Source organism: Varroa destructor, unplaced genomic scaffold (assembly GCF_002443255.2).
Source record: "Varroa destructor unplaced genomic scaffold, Vdes_3.0 BEIS01000007.1, whole genome shotgun sequence".
Taxonomy (NCBI): Eukaryota; Metazoa; Arthropoda; class Arachnida; order Mesostigmata; family Varroidae; genus Varroa; species Varroa destructor.
Window position 1 is genome coordinate 22,414,944 of NW_019211460.1, and position 15,360 is coordinate 22,430,303.

Below are 15,360 nucleotides of genomic sequence, written 5' to 3' on the forward strand. Positions count from 1 at the left end.
ATTGGACGGATGCTGCTGCACTTAAGCGCAAAAAAAAATTATGGGCAATAGATAAAATTTAATTTAATTAAATTGAAAAGCGACCTGCCGATTCCTCACTAATCTACATTACCAGACCAGACATTGTTTCGATGTTATATATTTGGAATAGCACGAAGATACGATCAGCTACAAAGGTAGGAAGATATCTGCATCGTTTGTAAGCCGGCGATACCCGAAAGAATTACTTATGCAATATCATTTGAATCTGTCTTAAACAAATAGACACTGCTCATTATACTATACCTGATTAGGCGTTGCCCAGATTATACTAGTGCCACATCACATTAGTGTTGGCTTCTATTTTTCCTATCGTTCTCGTTAATATCATCGTCCCATCGCCCGTAAGGCTTTGGGGACGGGTAACGCGTAACATCTGATTTTATACAATTAAGGTGGTCTCTATAGCTAGTCCCTTAATCATCCAGTCTAGTCGGGAATGTTCCCAAATCGTATCTTAACGCCAGCCGTAACGATAGCACATGGCTTGTCCAAGCTGATAACGGCTTAACGGAAACTACAGTAGGCAGTGGCACGCAAATCGGAAATAGTACCAACTTTCAATGCAGGCCCTATATAGGCGCCTGCCGTTGAGAACAAAAACATCCACGGTGACATATGCAGGACGAAGTTTTTTTGATTCTCCGATGTTGATTGTCGCCACTGGGTAATGTTTAACGATAACAACATTGTCAGTGGCGAAACGTACAGTATCTATGGTGACCTCTTGAGCTCTCGAATAAGAAAGGGCATCCGTGCGAACTTCTTGTACATCGCTTTATGATCGATGTATTATAGAACGACTTCTATCTATGCCTGCGTAACAGGTGGGTTTCGTCTTGACTGCTAGGTTCTCTTGTAAATGTAATACTGCAATAATGTAGAGCTGCCTTACGCAGATTGATAAGGTCTAGGTTTTTTTCCAGCTACTGAGAGCGTCGAAGACATTACGAGAGCCGCAATTCGCGCTTGTACAATAATAAGTAAACGCATGTGACGGAGAACGACATATCTATTAAGATTGATAGCATATGTTTCTAAGGTGTGTAACAGTGTTATCAATTGTTCTTTAATAGAGTGTTACACTATGATTTTAATGGATTTCCCAAAAGCGCCTTTATTTCAGCAGGCTGTACCCGATCAGCGCAGTTCTACTTTAAGACTTAGATAAAAAATAATAGAACGTGTTGCAGTAGTTGTTTAATAAACCTATCGTTGAATTTTACCAGCGAGATGCGCCAGTCTGTTTCAGCCAGATAAGAGATAAGTAAGGAATCATAACTTATGTCTAGATCATTTATAACATTATTATCTCTATGAGAAGATACTTTTCGGTTGTCTTCATTACAAACACTCAACCACATGTACATATACAATCGTCATTATACCGGCCAATCAATTTCATCGACTGTGAATGAATATGAAGAAAAGTGTAAGATTCTCAAACACTGAGTGATCTATACCAAGATTTCAATCAACGGTCTTCTTTAACAGCTATAGACTTGCTTATCCTATAACAAGTGTCGCAATGAATTTAGCGATCCATCATGTCGAAATCTGTAAATTACTTCAGTTGAACAACTTTTCTTAGAAGATCAAGAAGATATTGCTCTCACGCGTTACTAATTGGCTCGTACAGCTGGTTCATTGCATGAGACAGACGATCAACACTGTTGAAGTGTTTTATCATTACATCATTATAATAAACACTTGTCAGTTTGTGAACCCATGCCAAAGTCAATCGGATCAACGATGTGCTAACAAAACAATCGGTCGTGTGCGACCGTTTCTTCCCTTGGCGGTCTAAGGACGTCTGCGAGTCCAGCCACTGTAGTGATATGATTCGCAATTTTACATCTTCCTGAGCTGCCCCCATTAACCATTGTATCTATTATAAACCCATACAAGCATCGATCATCATGTCAGAGGATCTAGGCTGTGCACCTGAAGTGTTTTATTGCTTGGTCGCCGACGGCTTGATAGTTCCCCATAGAGCAGCTCCGGAACCTGAATCTAGCTAGCACGATGCTTTATACTTTAATTGGCTCCTGTATCGTCAGTTTTAGGTCAAGAGCCGGTATGAGGTACCAGTACAGAGTAACAGTAAATATGAAATTGCCAGGCGGTGTTTATGGGAGCGCGGTCCATAGTTAGACCAAGGCTACAATAAGATTTACCGCTTTGTTACCTTACTGTAGTAAAAGGCCGGTCGTAAGGAGAAGTTCTAGTTTTTGTTTGTTGCCGTTAAGTTAAATTAGAAACTAATTAAACTGTCAAGCAGTTTATCAGTAGTAGCATAAAAAGTGCGAAATAAGTTTTTTTAATTTCTGAATAAGTAAAATTTCCGCACCGGTTGGAATGAATGATAATACCGTCGAACAACTGAGCCAGTTTGTTATCGTATGGATAAATAATGTAGTTGTGTGTAGTTTCCACTGATCTGATAGAGGTAATCACCATACAGATAGATTTCCATCGGGTCAAAATATTCGCCACATGGGTATCCGCCGGGTAGAAGTCGGAAGAGTCTGCCTTTTTCTTAATGGGGTGGGTAAACAGTTCAGCTACCGGCTCCCTCTGATGGCACAGACGGAAAAGTAGACGTTGACAGATTGCCAACAATAAAGTGCTCGTATTGCTTGTTTTGTTATGAGCTGGTTTGGAACCTAAAAGTGCCTCAACGTACCGAAGCAAAAATTTTCAGTCGCTTTAGCCTCGCGATACAATTTGCGCTAAGCAAGATTCTGTAATTAGCGATACCAATCCATTTTGTATACATTTCGAACTGTATACCCTGACCTATCCACGTCCTTCTACGAAATAACAGCGATATCGATATTCGTGCTGAAGTGCTCGGATCACGAATTAACGGTCAGCAGACAAATTAACCAATCGATCGAAAACAGATTATAGCTCAACAAATATTGTAGCACTGTTTGTAGACATCCATGTAGTTTCTTGCTGTTACGTGAACATTCATCTTAATCGGTCAAGTCTGTTAACTGGCCCGATCAGATGTTGTCCACATAATTGATTATTACGATTATTTACTGAAAATTATGTGGACGTGACTACTTCAAAGAGTCCTTTTCGCGAACTCACCAAAGCCTTCATGGCTATGCTGGATCTCGGCGCTGAGCACTAGTTAATTTCCCTTCTAATGTTATTTCATGAACACTTTATTCACTACACGACACCGGGATTAATCGGTCGTTCCTTTCACGATGGAGACCACAATAGCGACTGAGTTATACGCGCCACGAACTGCCTTCATAGGGCAAGACGCAGCTAGCTGATTTCGGCTAGCGCGACGCAAAACGTTGTTCTGAGGAGAGGCGTGCGGCCGACGTTTGGCCGGCGAGCGGCAGGGACCTTCGGTGGCGTGCGCCGCGGTCTGAAAAATTTGGATGCTTGATGTCAATCTGAAGTCAGCTTGTTGGACCGTTACCCCTCCAAGTATCTCGTATATTTGTCACGATTCGTAGAAATCCCCTCCCAGCGATCAGTATACCCCGTAATTATTCGAGCGATGAATCCCCCTTAAACACTAATGGGTGTGTTCCCTACGTGCCAGTATAAAATTACCAATGCAAAGGGTCTATAGAAGACGAACAGAGACATACAGAGTACTAACTAAAGTAAATATATGGGCTTGGTTCCAGAAGGACTCGATGTCTCAGGGCATTGAATGGTTGGAGAATAAAGCGCTACGTACGAACGGAAACGTACGAGTAAGTTTGAGATTTTAGACCAACACATATTCAAAATAGTAATGTGAAATTTCGGTTTACTTTAAGAGAGAGTTCTTATCGAACGAATCCTAGTTAATAAAGTAATTAAGATATTAAAAAGGTTAACAATGCAACAGTATTACGCTTATTATGGCTATTGACTCATGTTAATAAAGTTCTGCTTAAGAAAATACTGTTTGTGCACAGGTGTTAGTTCGACAGCTCATTTTTAGAGGGAGGTATAGTTAAAATTTTTCCTTGAGGTAAAGAAGGTACAAAATTCGAGTCGATGATTTACGATAATTGAACGGCTTTTTTTGCCAGAGATCGGACACGTTACCGGCCGTTTAGATATGATTTTCACCTGGGCGCAAGTACATAGCTACATCGCCACGGGAAACTAAACGTTCTTTTTATATATAAAATGATGGCAACCATCTGGAAGCCAATAATGTTTTCCACAATTAGCTCACAATGACAATATAGCTACATAATGCGTCATTGATGTTGAAGCTGTTTCTGCTGGCAGTTGTGATTGAAATTAAGTTTTACACATCCGTTACTACTTATACGTTTTGCGTGCTATGAAAATGCCATTGATATCTGAAGCAAGATCTGCTTTGAACTCTTGTAGCCGCCCACAATAAGAAGTTTTTCAATCAGTAATGGCTTTCCATACTAGAATCCCATATTCCTTAATTTTTCTTTATAATAGAAACGTTTAACGGCACACGCGCATAAATGTTCACAAACAAGTCCTTGGCATAAGTAAAAACTGTTTATGCGGCAATGGTTTAAATTCAAATAGAGCATACTTCAGTATCTAACAAAGCTAATCGATGTTATCACATGGAGCAAAATCATTGAAGTTCATCAAGTTAGAACTTTGTTTTAATTAGAAACTGTTTTTGCAATACGAAGCCCATGACTACAAACTGGCAACAAATGTAATCAATGACTTACTAACACAAGAGGTGACTTAAGTATTAAGTTTATTAGCATCAGCGACAACAATATTACAATCGAAAATCCCTATTCTTCTAAGATAGGCAAAAAAAAAGAAGAACTTTTAATGAAACGCGTTCAACCGGGGTAATCTAACTGACCATTATTCTAAGGTAACCTAAAAAAACCTTGCGGTCGTTTGCAGGCCCCGCCAGGCTGAGACTGAGGTCTGTTTTGCCATCTGTAGCGTACACAGTTGGAAGCTGTTTAAGTAGTCAGTTGCAACAGAGCGAAGAAGCCATTATTTTCTGTAATTACGTTTATGCGGGCTATCGCTGGTCAGTACCTGATCTTCTTTATCGTCAAAAAAAAAAGCGCGAAGGAGTCTCAACAGCAGTCCACTTACACAATATTATTAATCAAATCCGCTGAATAGCTTTCTTGGCGTAAGTTTTGTGAAGGATATATAGAAATATTGCTCATAGATGGTCTCAAGTCGCATTTCCCCAATTCTGTTCCAGATGCTCATGCTGTATGAACGATACGAGCTAGTATTCCAGCGACAAATTCCAAGTAGGTTTCGATTATCGACCTCTGATCGCTACCATAGCTAAGCTTGCGACGGCAACCGAAGCTTTGCCTATCGGCCTATTCTAAATTAAACCTATTCTAAAGACCTCCATGCACGTATCTACGGTTTCAGAGTTTAGAATAGAACAGCGGCCTTATTGGTGAAGTAGGCACAAATACAATTTTGAGATGTTAATATATCGAATGCAAAAGGTTCTAAGTTCTGCATACATCTCTGAAGGAAGCTCAAACAGCTCTCATACGATCCATTGGTGATACTTTACATTGTTTTTTGGTAATATAATTTAGAATTGGTTTATTACCAACTGTTAAGGCTCAGTATCCTCGCTAAAGATCTTGTTCAGCCCCTACTTTTCAGTTTAACCACATATATTTGCGTTGATCCATATTACCAGTTTAAGAGTGGGTCAAGGCTTGATACTTACAACTAACTGAGAGGTGCCAAAGGTTAGAAAAACGCGATATGCGTTCTAGGCTACTCCGACCACAGTGATGAAGCATTGATCAGCTTGCTGACAGCGTTCGATCGCTTTCGCTATAAAAAAAACGTCAAACATTTTCTTAGCGAAAAAAAAAGTTTGGCGATGATCATTTCGTTCCCTCATTCGAGAAATGCTTCACATGCCGTATCCGACTTGTCACCCCTTTGCCACCAAGCGCTTACCAAGCAATCCAGCCAGCCAAGCTTAATTTCTGTCGCATAAATATCAAGCGGTTGGGCGTATGGCATAGATTGTTAGGAAAGATCTCTCATAACTATGCGACTGATATTGCGAAGTGATTGCAATCATCTGTGACCCTTTATTGGATTACATAGGAGATTTAAATAAAGGTAAAGTGTTGTATACAAATTATGTAGAACCTGCACGGGCCTAACAACTCGACAATTTGAAATAGCTCTCCTTTTTACTTTAAATGTAAGTAGCGAAGGGAAAATTCGTCTGCTACGAACGAATGTTCTAGGTAGAAACTATTAGAGTGGCTTGAAAGCAAAAGAACTATGTCCCACCGAAATTATCAAGGATCGTCGATATTAACTGGATCCACAACGTATCTAGATAAGCCGTCGCTTTAAGCGTGAGAAGACAACTAACGGAAAACCGATCGGGTGCAATTATCTCAGATGAAAAGTGTGACGTTAGTTTCGCAGATCAGAGTTGAATTTTTGCAATACATTTGCTGGCTGCTGACGATTGGCTACAAACTGGCTAGGGACTACTGGCAACATAATAACTATAATAAGATTTTCAAGGTGACAAAGATTAGCAGCTCGAAATATCTCTCTGACGGTGGTCCCTTTACCAAAAAAATCCAGTCTAACACATCATACAGCAATGTCAATGTAACGTCTTTGCCCCAAACATGTATATACATAGGCATATATACAAATCTATATCGCTGAAACTGCTTCTAGCGGACTGCTATTTATTTGGCCTCATGTAGCTCTTTACGCACACATCTGAGCTACATTTATCTAAGAATTATGATATTATTTAAGTCGGCGACGTGCATCCTATATATATGTGTGTACGTATATATATAAATCGCACATAACCTATGGGTGGCTGTGCATAGCTTGGTAGTTCCCTAGTTTTTGTAAGTGTATTTAATAGTAATTTAGTTAAGTGGCCATGTGTTGCACTAACTTTATCAGCCCTAATGATCTCGTTTTTGATGGATTCGACCATTGGCAGCCCCTGCCTTTGAATCGCTACACGAGACTTACGAGAGCCGCCATGTAACCTCACACTCTTTTTACCAATGCCTGTTTCCGTCAATACGGTCGCCTGCCGCTTTACAGAAGCCGTCAGCACCAAAAGGGTGCCCCAAAAGCGTCCATATATTGCTACTGCTGAAATTTGAATCGTATGGCTTATGCTACTCTTTGTCTTGTCCGGAGGAATTCTGCTGTCATCCTGGATCAACAACTTCGATACCATAACGTGAAGAACGATAACTGGGCTATTTGATGTCGTTTACGTAATTTAGCCATGTGTTTATAAATTATTGCCGGCATGATACATTTCAGCGAGTTCGTGTAGCTTGTGAGCCTATGAATCGTTATTACCGACACTACTACTTCTGATGTCCGAGGTCAGCACTGTATTGGCTGTCGATTTTTGTTTCGAAACGACGAAGGTCATCATTGAGCGAAGTCAGTTGAGGTTTGTATCATAGCTGTTCGTACGGATAAAAAGCCACCAATGACAACTCCCCTAACGCCTTAGGCTTTCCGATTAAAGCAGTTTTTGATGTCGTGCTTCTCTTTCGTGTGACCTCGTCACTTTCGGCTTGGCAATTGATAGGACGACCCAGTTTATATGAATGGTACGTTTTCCGAAATCAACACATAATTCGGTATTGTACTATCGTTTCATTTGCGCGGTGTCGTTCGAATTTCTTCCGCGTTCATAAAGCTTTTCTGTGAACTATATATTCACTTGATCAAATTAGAAATTCGCCGAAAAATCAAAATAGTGAAAAGCTAGTTGACGTTAAAAGACTTTAACGAACTAAATAAATGAAAGCACGTAACATATAATAAACTCGTGTTTGGATTTTCCTTTAATTAGATAATGAGTGTTACCGTTGAGGGTATTGGGTACATGGATAGGTGTTCGTTATTAGCCAAACATTAGATACTTAACTAGGAAAGTGATAAAGACATACTGATCCAACAAGGAGAAGCTCCGTTATTGAAGCCAGACAAAATTCAATTGACATTAACTATGCATACGTAGTAGTTCTCATTCAGTTACAAGAGGCTCAAAAAAATTCTATAGATGCATATTACAGAGCGAACGGTGGAAAAACCTGTATATGACGTTGTTTTGGAGTGCTAAAGTAGTGAAAGGAACGTAGCCTTGAAGCTGCCTTCACGGTCATCAAAAATTATATTGTTGGACTATATATTGTTTCGAGCTTTCCACATATCGCTAGAGTTTGTCTGTTTGTTTCCCAACGAAGGGTCTACAATCACAACACACACAAACATCAATATAAGGGTTATAATAACGAAAAGTAATTGGCTACTCAACAATTTCCGCGAGTTTTTTTTTGTTTTCTGGCGATCTGGCATCATGAAGACGATGATCGACATCTCTGGGCAATCTAGCCCAGATCTAGTCATTCGGCTGCTGCTACGTCGCTACATGAAAGAGAATTAGGGAGATCTACAAACTTTTGAGGGACAGCCGCCTAGGGGGATAGGTACCTCGTTTGTTTACGTTTAGATGCTTAAAAGTACAGCGTGGCTCGATGACCCGTTTTTATGCTAACTCTTTCGATTTATTACAGAGATACAGAGACCCTCGGGCGCACGGGTATACGTACACAGGATCTAACAATGGGCAATTTAGTGCTCAACAGTTACAGCAACTAATGGAGGGCAGTTATCGATAATGTGTTGACTTTGAAACGATTTTTGCTGCACAGGCGGACATACGCATGATGGTCCCGGTGAGGCAAAATATTGTTCCATATTTTGCTTCTTTTATTTATGTCTAGCAACCATGGATGCAAACTGCGATATTTCATACGAACTTCTACACTATTGCTAATTGTTCTGTTGTTTGTTCTATTGTAGTAATATACAAAAAACCGCGTGCATGCCGTGTTTGACGGAGCAGATCCATGGGTACATATACATATCACTAAACGAAGCGTACCTGAACGGAAAGCTAGGCTCATTCACGTGTATCGTCAAGCGCCGACATATCAGAATTCAGCCGTTCTATATAGTGTTGATATAGAGTAACAAGTTTGCTAGTATTTACTAGAGAGGTAGAGTACACTTACTACCGGTAGTAAGTAGCCATCTCATACGCTGAAGCAAGTAGATGTTATCCACCGTAGGCTGGATTCGTAACTTTCAATATTCATTGAAGGTCGCTAGCTCTTCAAGCCGTTACCATGGTAGCCATGGGCATGCAGCCGCCGTCTGTTCAAATTTCGGAGTTGGCAAGTAGGTACTATGGCATATTGTTATCATGCCGCTTCGTAGAAGAAAACCCCAGACAAATCAAACGATACACGCCAAGAATAGTACCTAATGGCCCGAATATCAGACATGAAAAAGTCAACATTTGTGGAAAAATTGACTACAGCCAAAGCGCAATCGGGTTTCATTCATACGGAACGAAATGGAAGTAAGGCTAAAGTAAGGCTAATTTGTGTTTCATTCAAGAACTAACTCTACGCTAAAAAAGTCATTTCTCAAGATTCGACCCAAAGGTGATATATTATTCCTCGCCCAGTCTATCTAGTAGCCGACTAGAAAATACAAAGAAAAATAGTCGATTGTGCTGTACAAATCCTGATAAACAAATTTACCAATATGATAGATTTCAATCATTCCTCGACTTATTCTAAATTATTCTATCTTTAATGTATTTCCAGTCACGGGTTACCGTGAACAGGAGCAACATCGCTGGTAAGGCAAGCGCGTTCCATTTGGGCAACTCATGCATAGAATGGCTGTGTTAAAACGCACGCGTGAAAACGCTGGGCAAACCAAGTTAGTTGCTCGGCACAAATTCAGCATTTATATATATTGCCAGTCGTAAATGCGGGCTTTCCGGATTCCAAGGGCAGGAAGAAGGCAAGGAAAAAAAACTGCGAACTATACGAGCTACTACTACTGTTAACAAAATTGGACGCGGCACCAAATATCTTAACAACCGACCAAATTATCATAGTCCCCTTTATTTATTATCACGTCATCTAGTAACGCTCATGACGAGTGCCCAAAAGTTCGCTAGAAAATGCTCCACTTACCCATCGTTTGCTGTTTATGTTTACAGTGGCACAATGACTTTCTGCCTGTACTGATTCTGAAGGGGTCTATGATCCTGCGGCTAATCCCATAAAACCTATATCCATTTACAAACAGCTAAATAAATGTTTCGAGATTTACGTTCAGCACTGCCGCTTGGCGTTGCTTCAGATGAGTGTGCCTCCTTTCAACACGAAATGAGACGTATCTACGCCCAGTTTCAAACCTAAGCCATCTCACGCTTTTCTAAATCTAGATGTGCACCGTCCCTGGGAACCACGTACATACCGCTAACACCCCCCGTGTTGACATGACGCTAAAGCTTTAAACCATTCTGAAGGCTTCTACCCTGTAGAAGCTATGCAGCGCATAGCTTCCGTTATAGAGCAACCTTTGTCTTTGATCTTACTTTATATTCAATTGTTTTTCATTGGAAACAAGGAAACCTTCATAAGCAACTGAGCCATAATTCAAAACCGGCAATTATCCAAATGCTTTCCCTTCTAATTAACCTAAATGCGCGATCGCATCCTGACCTTGTGCTAGATGTCCTGCTTGTTGACTGGCTGGCTTAACACTGTTTTGTGGTTATAGGCTCTAAATGATTGGGTCAGTTTTAACATCTCTGATATACTGGTTAGTGAATATTGTCGTAGTGTATATGGGGGGCTAACCGCGTTTAGCGGTGCTTTTTGTCTATCGAAGTTCATCGATTGATCAGTCAAAAATTGGGTAAAAAATCTCCGATATGTTTCAACAATTGTGTGTGTTCCAAAAGAAGACAATGAGGAACACGATGAACTAGCCGGGTCACAGAAAAAGCTCGGGTGGTTCATGGCGTATGAGAACTCGAAAGATCGAAACTGGCGTTTAAACTGTTCAAAAACTAAATCACATGCGCCTAGAGTGATCGATCAGATACCAGCACTTGTTAGATTATAAATGTCAGCCATATATATATATACTGCGCGACATAAAAAGTTTAAAAAAATAGTGTCTTATCTGATTTATCGATATCGTTGTACTATTGTTTGTTATGGTTCCTTACAAATAAAGCGTCTGTAAGCATATTTATGAATCGGATGCCTACTTATGCCCTGGCTAAGTACGATTCATAATGTCGAATCTTTTTTGAAAAGCCCAAGTAAACAATACTTAATTTTGTACTTTGGCATCCACGGACCTGCCATTGTTCAACCTAAGATGTAGCAGGCTCAATAAAGATTTTAAAATACATCGTTGTTTCTCAGTGTTCTGGTTAGGCAACGTTAAAAACGTATCAGACGTTTGTTGACTATCAATTTCAAGGTTTTGGGTGTAATCAGTTAGTGATCTCGTGTTTGTTAACACCCACTTGTTTTGGGAAAGGCCTGGTCTGCTAAAATGCAACGTAAAGCTCTAGGGGCTACTACCAGGACTGTCGATAGATCATTTACTGGAAGGCCTAATGGTGATACCATGACGTAACACTCGAAAAATAGAGGTTTTAAGCGGATAGGTACTTTTTGAACAAGCATTTATTTACATGTCATCGAACCCCATTATTAGGATTTCTTGAGATGCGATACGGGCGCTTCAATCGCGTCCTGTTCCAGATATATTAACCGGAGCAAATTCTAAGTTCAATTGATTGACTTAGTGCTACCGCTAAGTAGAGTAAAAGATAGATACATAATAACTATACATGTACATAATGACCATTGCGGTTGTGGATTTCTCTGGCTGTTGCAAACACAAAGGCTTTTCTATGCTGAAATCGGAATGTACAAAAGCAATCGGCAAGGTTCACTTTAAATATCGCGGCAATAGAGATCCTTATAGTTATCGCATGTCCAATAAACAAAATGGCAATCGAATCACTCCCACAATCGGCCAAATTGTAACATCGCAAAAATTAAACTAGCCACTAAAATTATTGCTCTGTAGACTTGGGTCTAATGCTCAATAGAAAAAGAAGCTACTTAAAGTTCTCTGAATATAACTCTCAATAAATTTATAGTATATTTAAAGGTATAATTAGGAACAGGGTCGTCTGTTTCAAGAACGTTTCAAGTCGATCCTTTCCAACAGTATTCGCCCATAGTATCAAGAAAGTTTTCCCCTGATTTTATTTATCAACAAGTTAATTTTGATAATTGTGTAAACATTATAGTATAAACAAATTATAGTAAATAACAATATGTTTAATGTGTTCTACCATGTTCAACTTATTGAACATGGCTTCGTAACAACAGGCTCCGAAGTTCTCACGCTCACAGAAGCAGGGTGCCAAATATCTGTGTTATTTTCTCGGTAATTTCATTCGTCATGAGGCTTGCTGAGTAACGGCGAATTTTTCGCAGGAAGAAGATTTCAGAGTTACCGGCCATTTTAAGGTTCTGCCTTGCTGGATACAATCAGCTAGTGAAAAATGGTAATTTCAATACGTTGCCATTGTTGTTTCACCCTTTTATACACCGTTATAGAGAGCTTCTTGTAACTTTAATATCATTGAAATAGAGATCGAAAACGCATTGGGTATAACTGACTGCTGTGCTTCAATTGATACGGTACGCAGGAGCCAGCTGAATGACGAACGGACCTCGAACCAGGAAAACGGGGCGTTTCTGAGCAGGAGTGCGTCCAAATATCGTTATCTTCCAGTGTTTCTACATCTTGGAAAAATTTTTTAGACTTCTCTAACGGTTGTGTTCAGAAAAAAACAAAGGGTTTTGTAACATTGAATGTAATAATTTTCGCAGTTTCGCGCAAAAGGTCGCGCCTCGGGGTTCCCCTTAGTTTTACCTTAGATATAAACTAGCCTTTCATCGTCCGTATTTCACCATACAGTCTATAAAGTCGTTCCCTTACGCAAACCTCCCTGACGGCTGGCGTATGGCGATAGAATCTAATAAAATATGTAGACACCAAGAAACAAGTCTAATAGAGGTTTTTTTAAACAGGTTCACGTTGCACTATTATGTGAATTATGGTACGTTTCGTCGTCTATACCCTTCTTTAGCTCTTCCACGTACCTGATCTATAAAGACACGCTGATTATAGAATTTATCAGAGACTAAAAACGAATTGCTATAAAGCGCTTGAAGAGTGGTCCGCAATTAAGTGACCCGCGACCATAAAAAATGACCAAATATTTACGTGGATATTGCTTTGACATCTCAGAAAATCATGTACGACATTTTTTCATCTTATTAGTAAATACTATTTTTCTTTTTACCAAGTCACTGTCCTTGTTGACTCGAATTTTTCATGACCGTTTTATGCGTTCATCTAATAAATAAATCATCTGACATTGAGAAAATAGAAGCAGATTCGATTTTGACTGATGCCCGCGCATCTCGAAGCTTATACACTGTTTGGCAGACTTTCCTATTGTCTTGCCAAAAATTAAATAATAATAATAGCAGACGCTGGATTAGTTTTTCTGTGGGTAGAAACGGCTTAGGGTTTGGAGCTGTGAGTGACACGAATAGTCACGACGTGCGAGCCGAACAAGGGCAGTACGCCTTATAGCTGGATACAATCGTAAATAGGTATTATCGCGATCTAACAGTCAATTGGTATAGGTGCCATTTTAGCGGACGTTCTGTGACGCAGTACAAGTGCACCGCCGTATGGAGCTCTCTAATCTATATACTACATGTAGGCAATGTGTCTGGAATTGAGGGAAGACAAATGCCGCTTTCAGCCACCATGAACATGTTACTTAAGCCGGGTTCCAATGTATACCAGTTCCGCCGAAATCATTAAGAGGCGGTTAAAAACGAACGTAAACACACAGCAATGCTTTTTTTTTTTTTAGCCAAGAGACATAACCACCTCACCCTCTATGTAGATATCGACTAGATTTCTGGAATTATTCAGCGTTCCAGTGGAATTACTGTTTTTGCGAAATGTAAATCCAGTGGGATGCTTTGTCGCATGCCAAAGCGAACGAATCCGACCAAGTACCGCACATATGTCGCTTCGAAATAGATTAACGAATTGTCCAGACTTTTCCCTGTGCTTTTCTTTTGCGTAGTAAGCTGCCGAACGGGCAACTTGAAATTGAAGTAAGCGTTTTACTGCTTTTTGTCCAAGAATAATAATTACCGCTATAATAACCTGACTGGCATGGTCCTTAGTCATCCGAGTCTAGCCATGGTTTGTTGATTTTTAAGTACTAAAGCTTATCGTAGGCCTGGAAATTTGGCAGGCATAAATCTGTCCTAGAAAAACGATGTTGTCATCGTTCCTAATCCCAATGTAGTTGGACGATCACCGTGCAAACCTAACGGGTTCTAATAGCAAGCTGTAGTTATCGTTTCATCTATCTAGAAAAGTCGAGCCACACTAGAAAAAGTTTTTTTTGTGCATAAATTGGACCCTATCGATTCAGCTAAGGATTGTTCGACCATTGAAGCTAGCCGTTATACGGCTAACTTCATGGATCGAAATCTTGTTTAAATAGTTAGAAATATTATAGCATAAAAAACTGATATGCGAAGCAGAAAAAGGGTAAAGTTCTATAGATGCGTTAGATGCCTCGACCGGGCCCAGTAGATGTGTTCGTTCATAGGCCGCTGTTAATTCCCACTCCATTTTACCCCTAATGTGAACATAACCAGCTTGACCGCGCCGTAAACACTGATCATACATATATCATGTATCTACATACAGCGGCGCCAGAAAAAAGTAATACTCTTCAGTCGTACGAGACTTACGTACGACGACCATTAATGTACTAACTAGTAGAGACTGAATATCTGATCAGGGACGCTATGCTAAGGGAGCACAAACGAACTGGCTCGTTCGGGCCTGTATGCTTTCAAACAGTATGAGATACTTCCCTAGATGACTCATGTATAGCTATTGGTACCACTGACGTTGTGCGTCTGCTATAGAGAAGTACAGAAAAACACTATGCTTTGATAAACCGGCATATGGATGTATATTATGTAACTCGTAAGAATGATCGTGCCCGAAGTGCAATGTAATAAAGGCAAACCATATGATTGGCGTTATGAAGTCACATTATTTTCAAGCGTAATTTAGCCAGGTTAGCAAACAATAAGCTAGCCGATTATATAGAGGTATGTGCAATGGTCGCAGGCATGTGCGCTTCATAGTATCCCATGGTAGTGTCCAGAAGAGCCGCGAGGCTATGAGGCATTGCAGGCCGAAGGTCGGCCAGGAAAAACCTTACAGATATATACTTGGCCGTAGGTAGTTGCGGACTTGAACAAGGCCAATATTGATCGGCTAGAATTTTCGTTCTATAGGTAATAATAGTAGTGTATC

The 15,360-nt window shown here is 40.1% G+C and overlaps 1 protein-coding gene and 1 long non-coding RNA gene across 4 annotated transcripts in view; one reads left to right on the top strand and one right to left on the bottom strand.

The window, feature by feature from the left end:
- The window catches only part of LOC111254289 (uncharacterized), a 13,213-nt gene extending 9,902 nt beyond the window's left edge, over nucleotides 1-3,311 (bottom strand). The window contains exon 1 of one of the 2 annotated variants that reach the window (XM_022814983.2): nucleotides 3,142-3,311. In XM_022814983.2, the coding sequence (XP_022670718.1) occupies nucleotides 3,142-3,153 (12 nt within the window). In that variant the 5' untranslated portion in view covers nucleotides 3,154-3,311. The remainder of the gene's footprint in view (nucleotides 1-3,141) is intronic. The other variant, XM_022814981.2, reaches the window with a different exon arrangement.
- A 4,166-nt stretch (nucleotides 3,312-7,477) lies between these two features.
- On the top strand, nucleotides 7,478-10,250 carry LOC111254883 (uncharacterized). Of its 2 annotated transcripts, none has more exons than XR_015317816.1 (4): nucleotides 7,478-7,634; nucleotides 8,604-8,770; nucleotides 8,893-9,539; nucleotides 9,705-10,250. It is a non-coding gene; the product is annotated as an uncharacterized LOC111254883 (long non-coding RNA). The 2 variants fall into 2 exon arrangements; XR_002675259.2 differs by having other exon boundaries at nucleotides 8,604-8,765.
- Nucleotides 10,251-15,360: the final 5,110 nt, after the last annotated feature.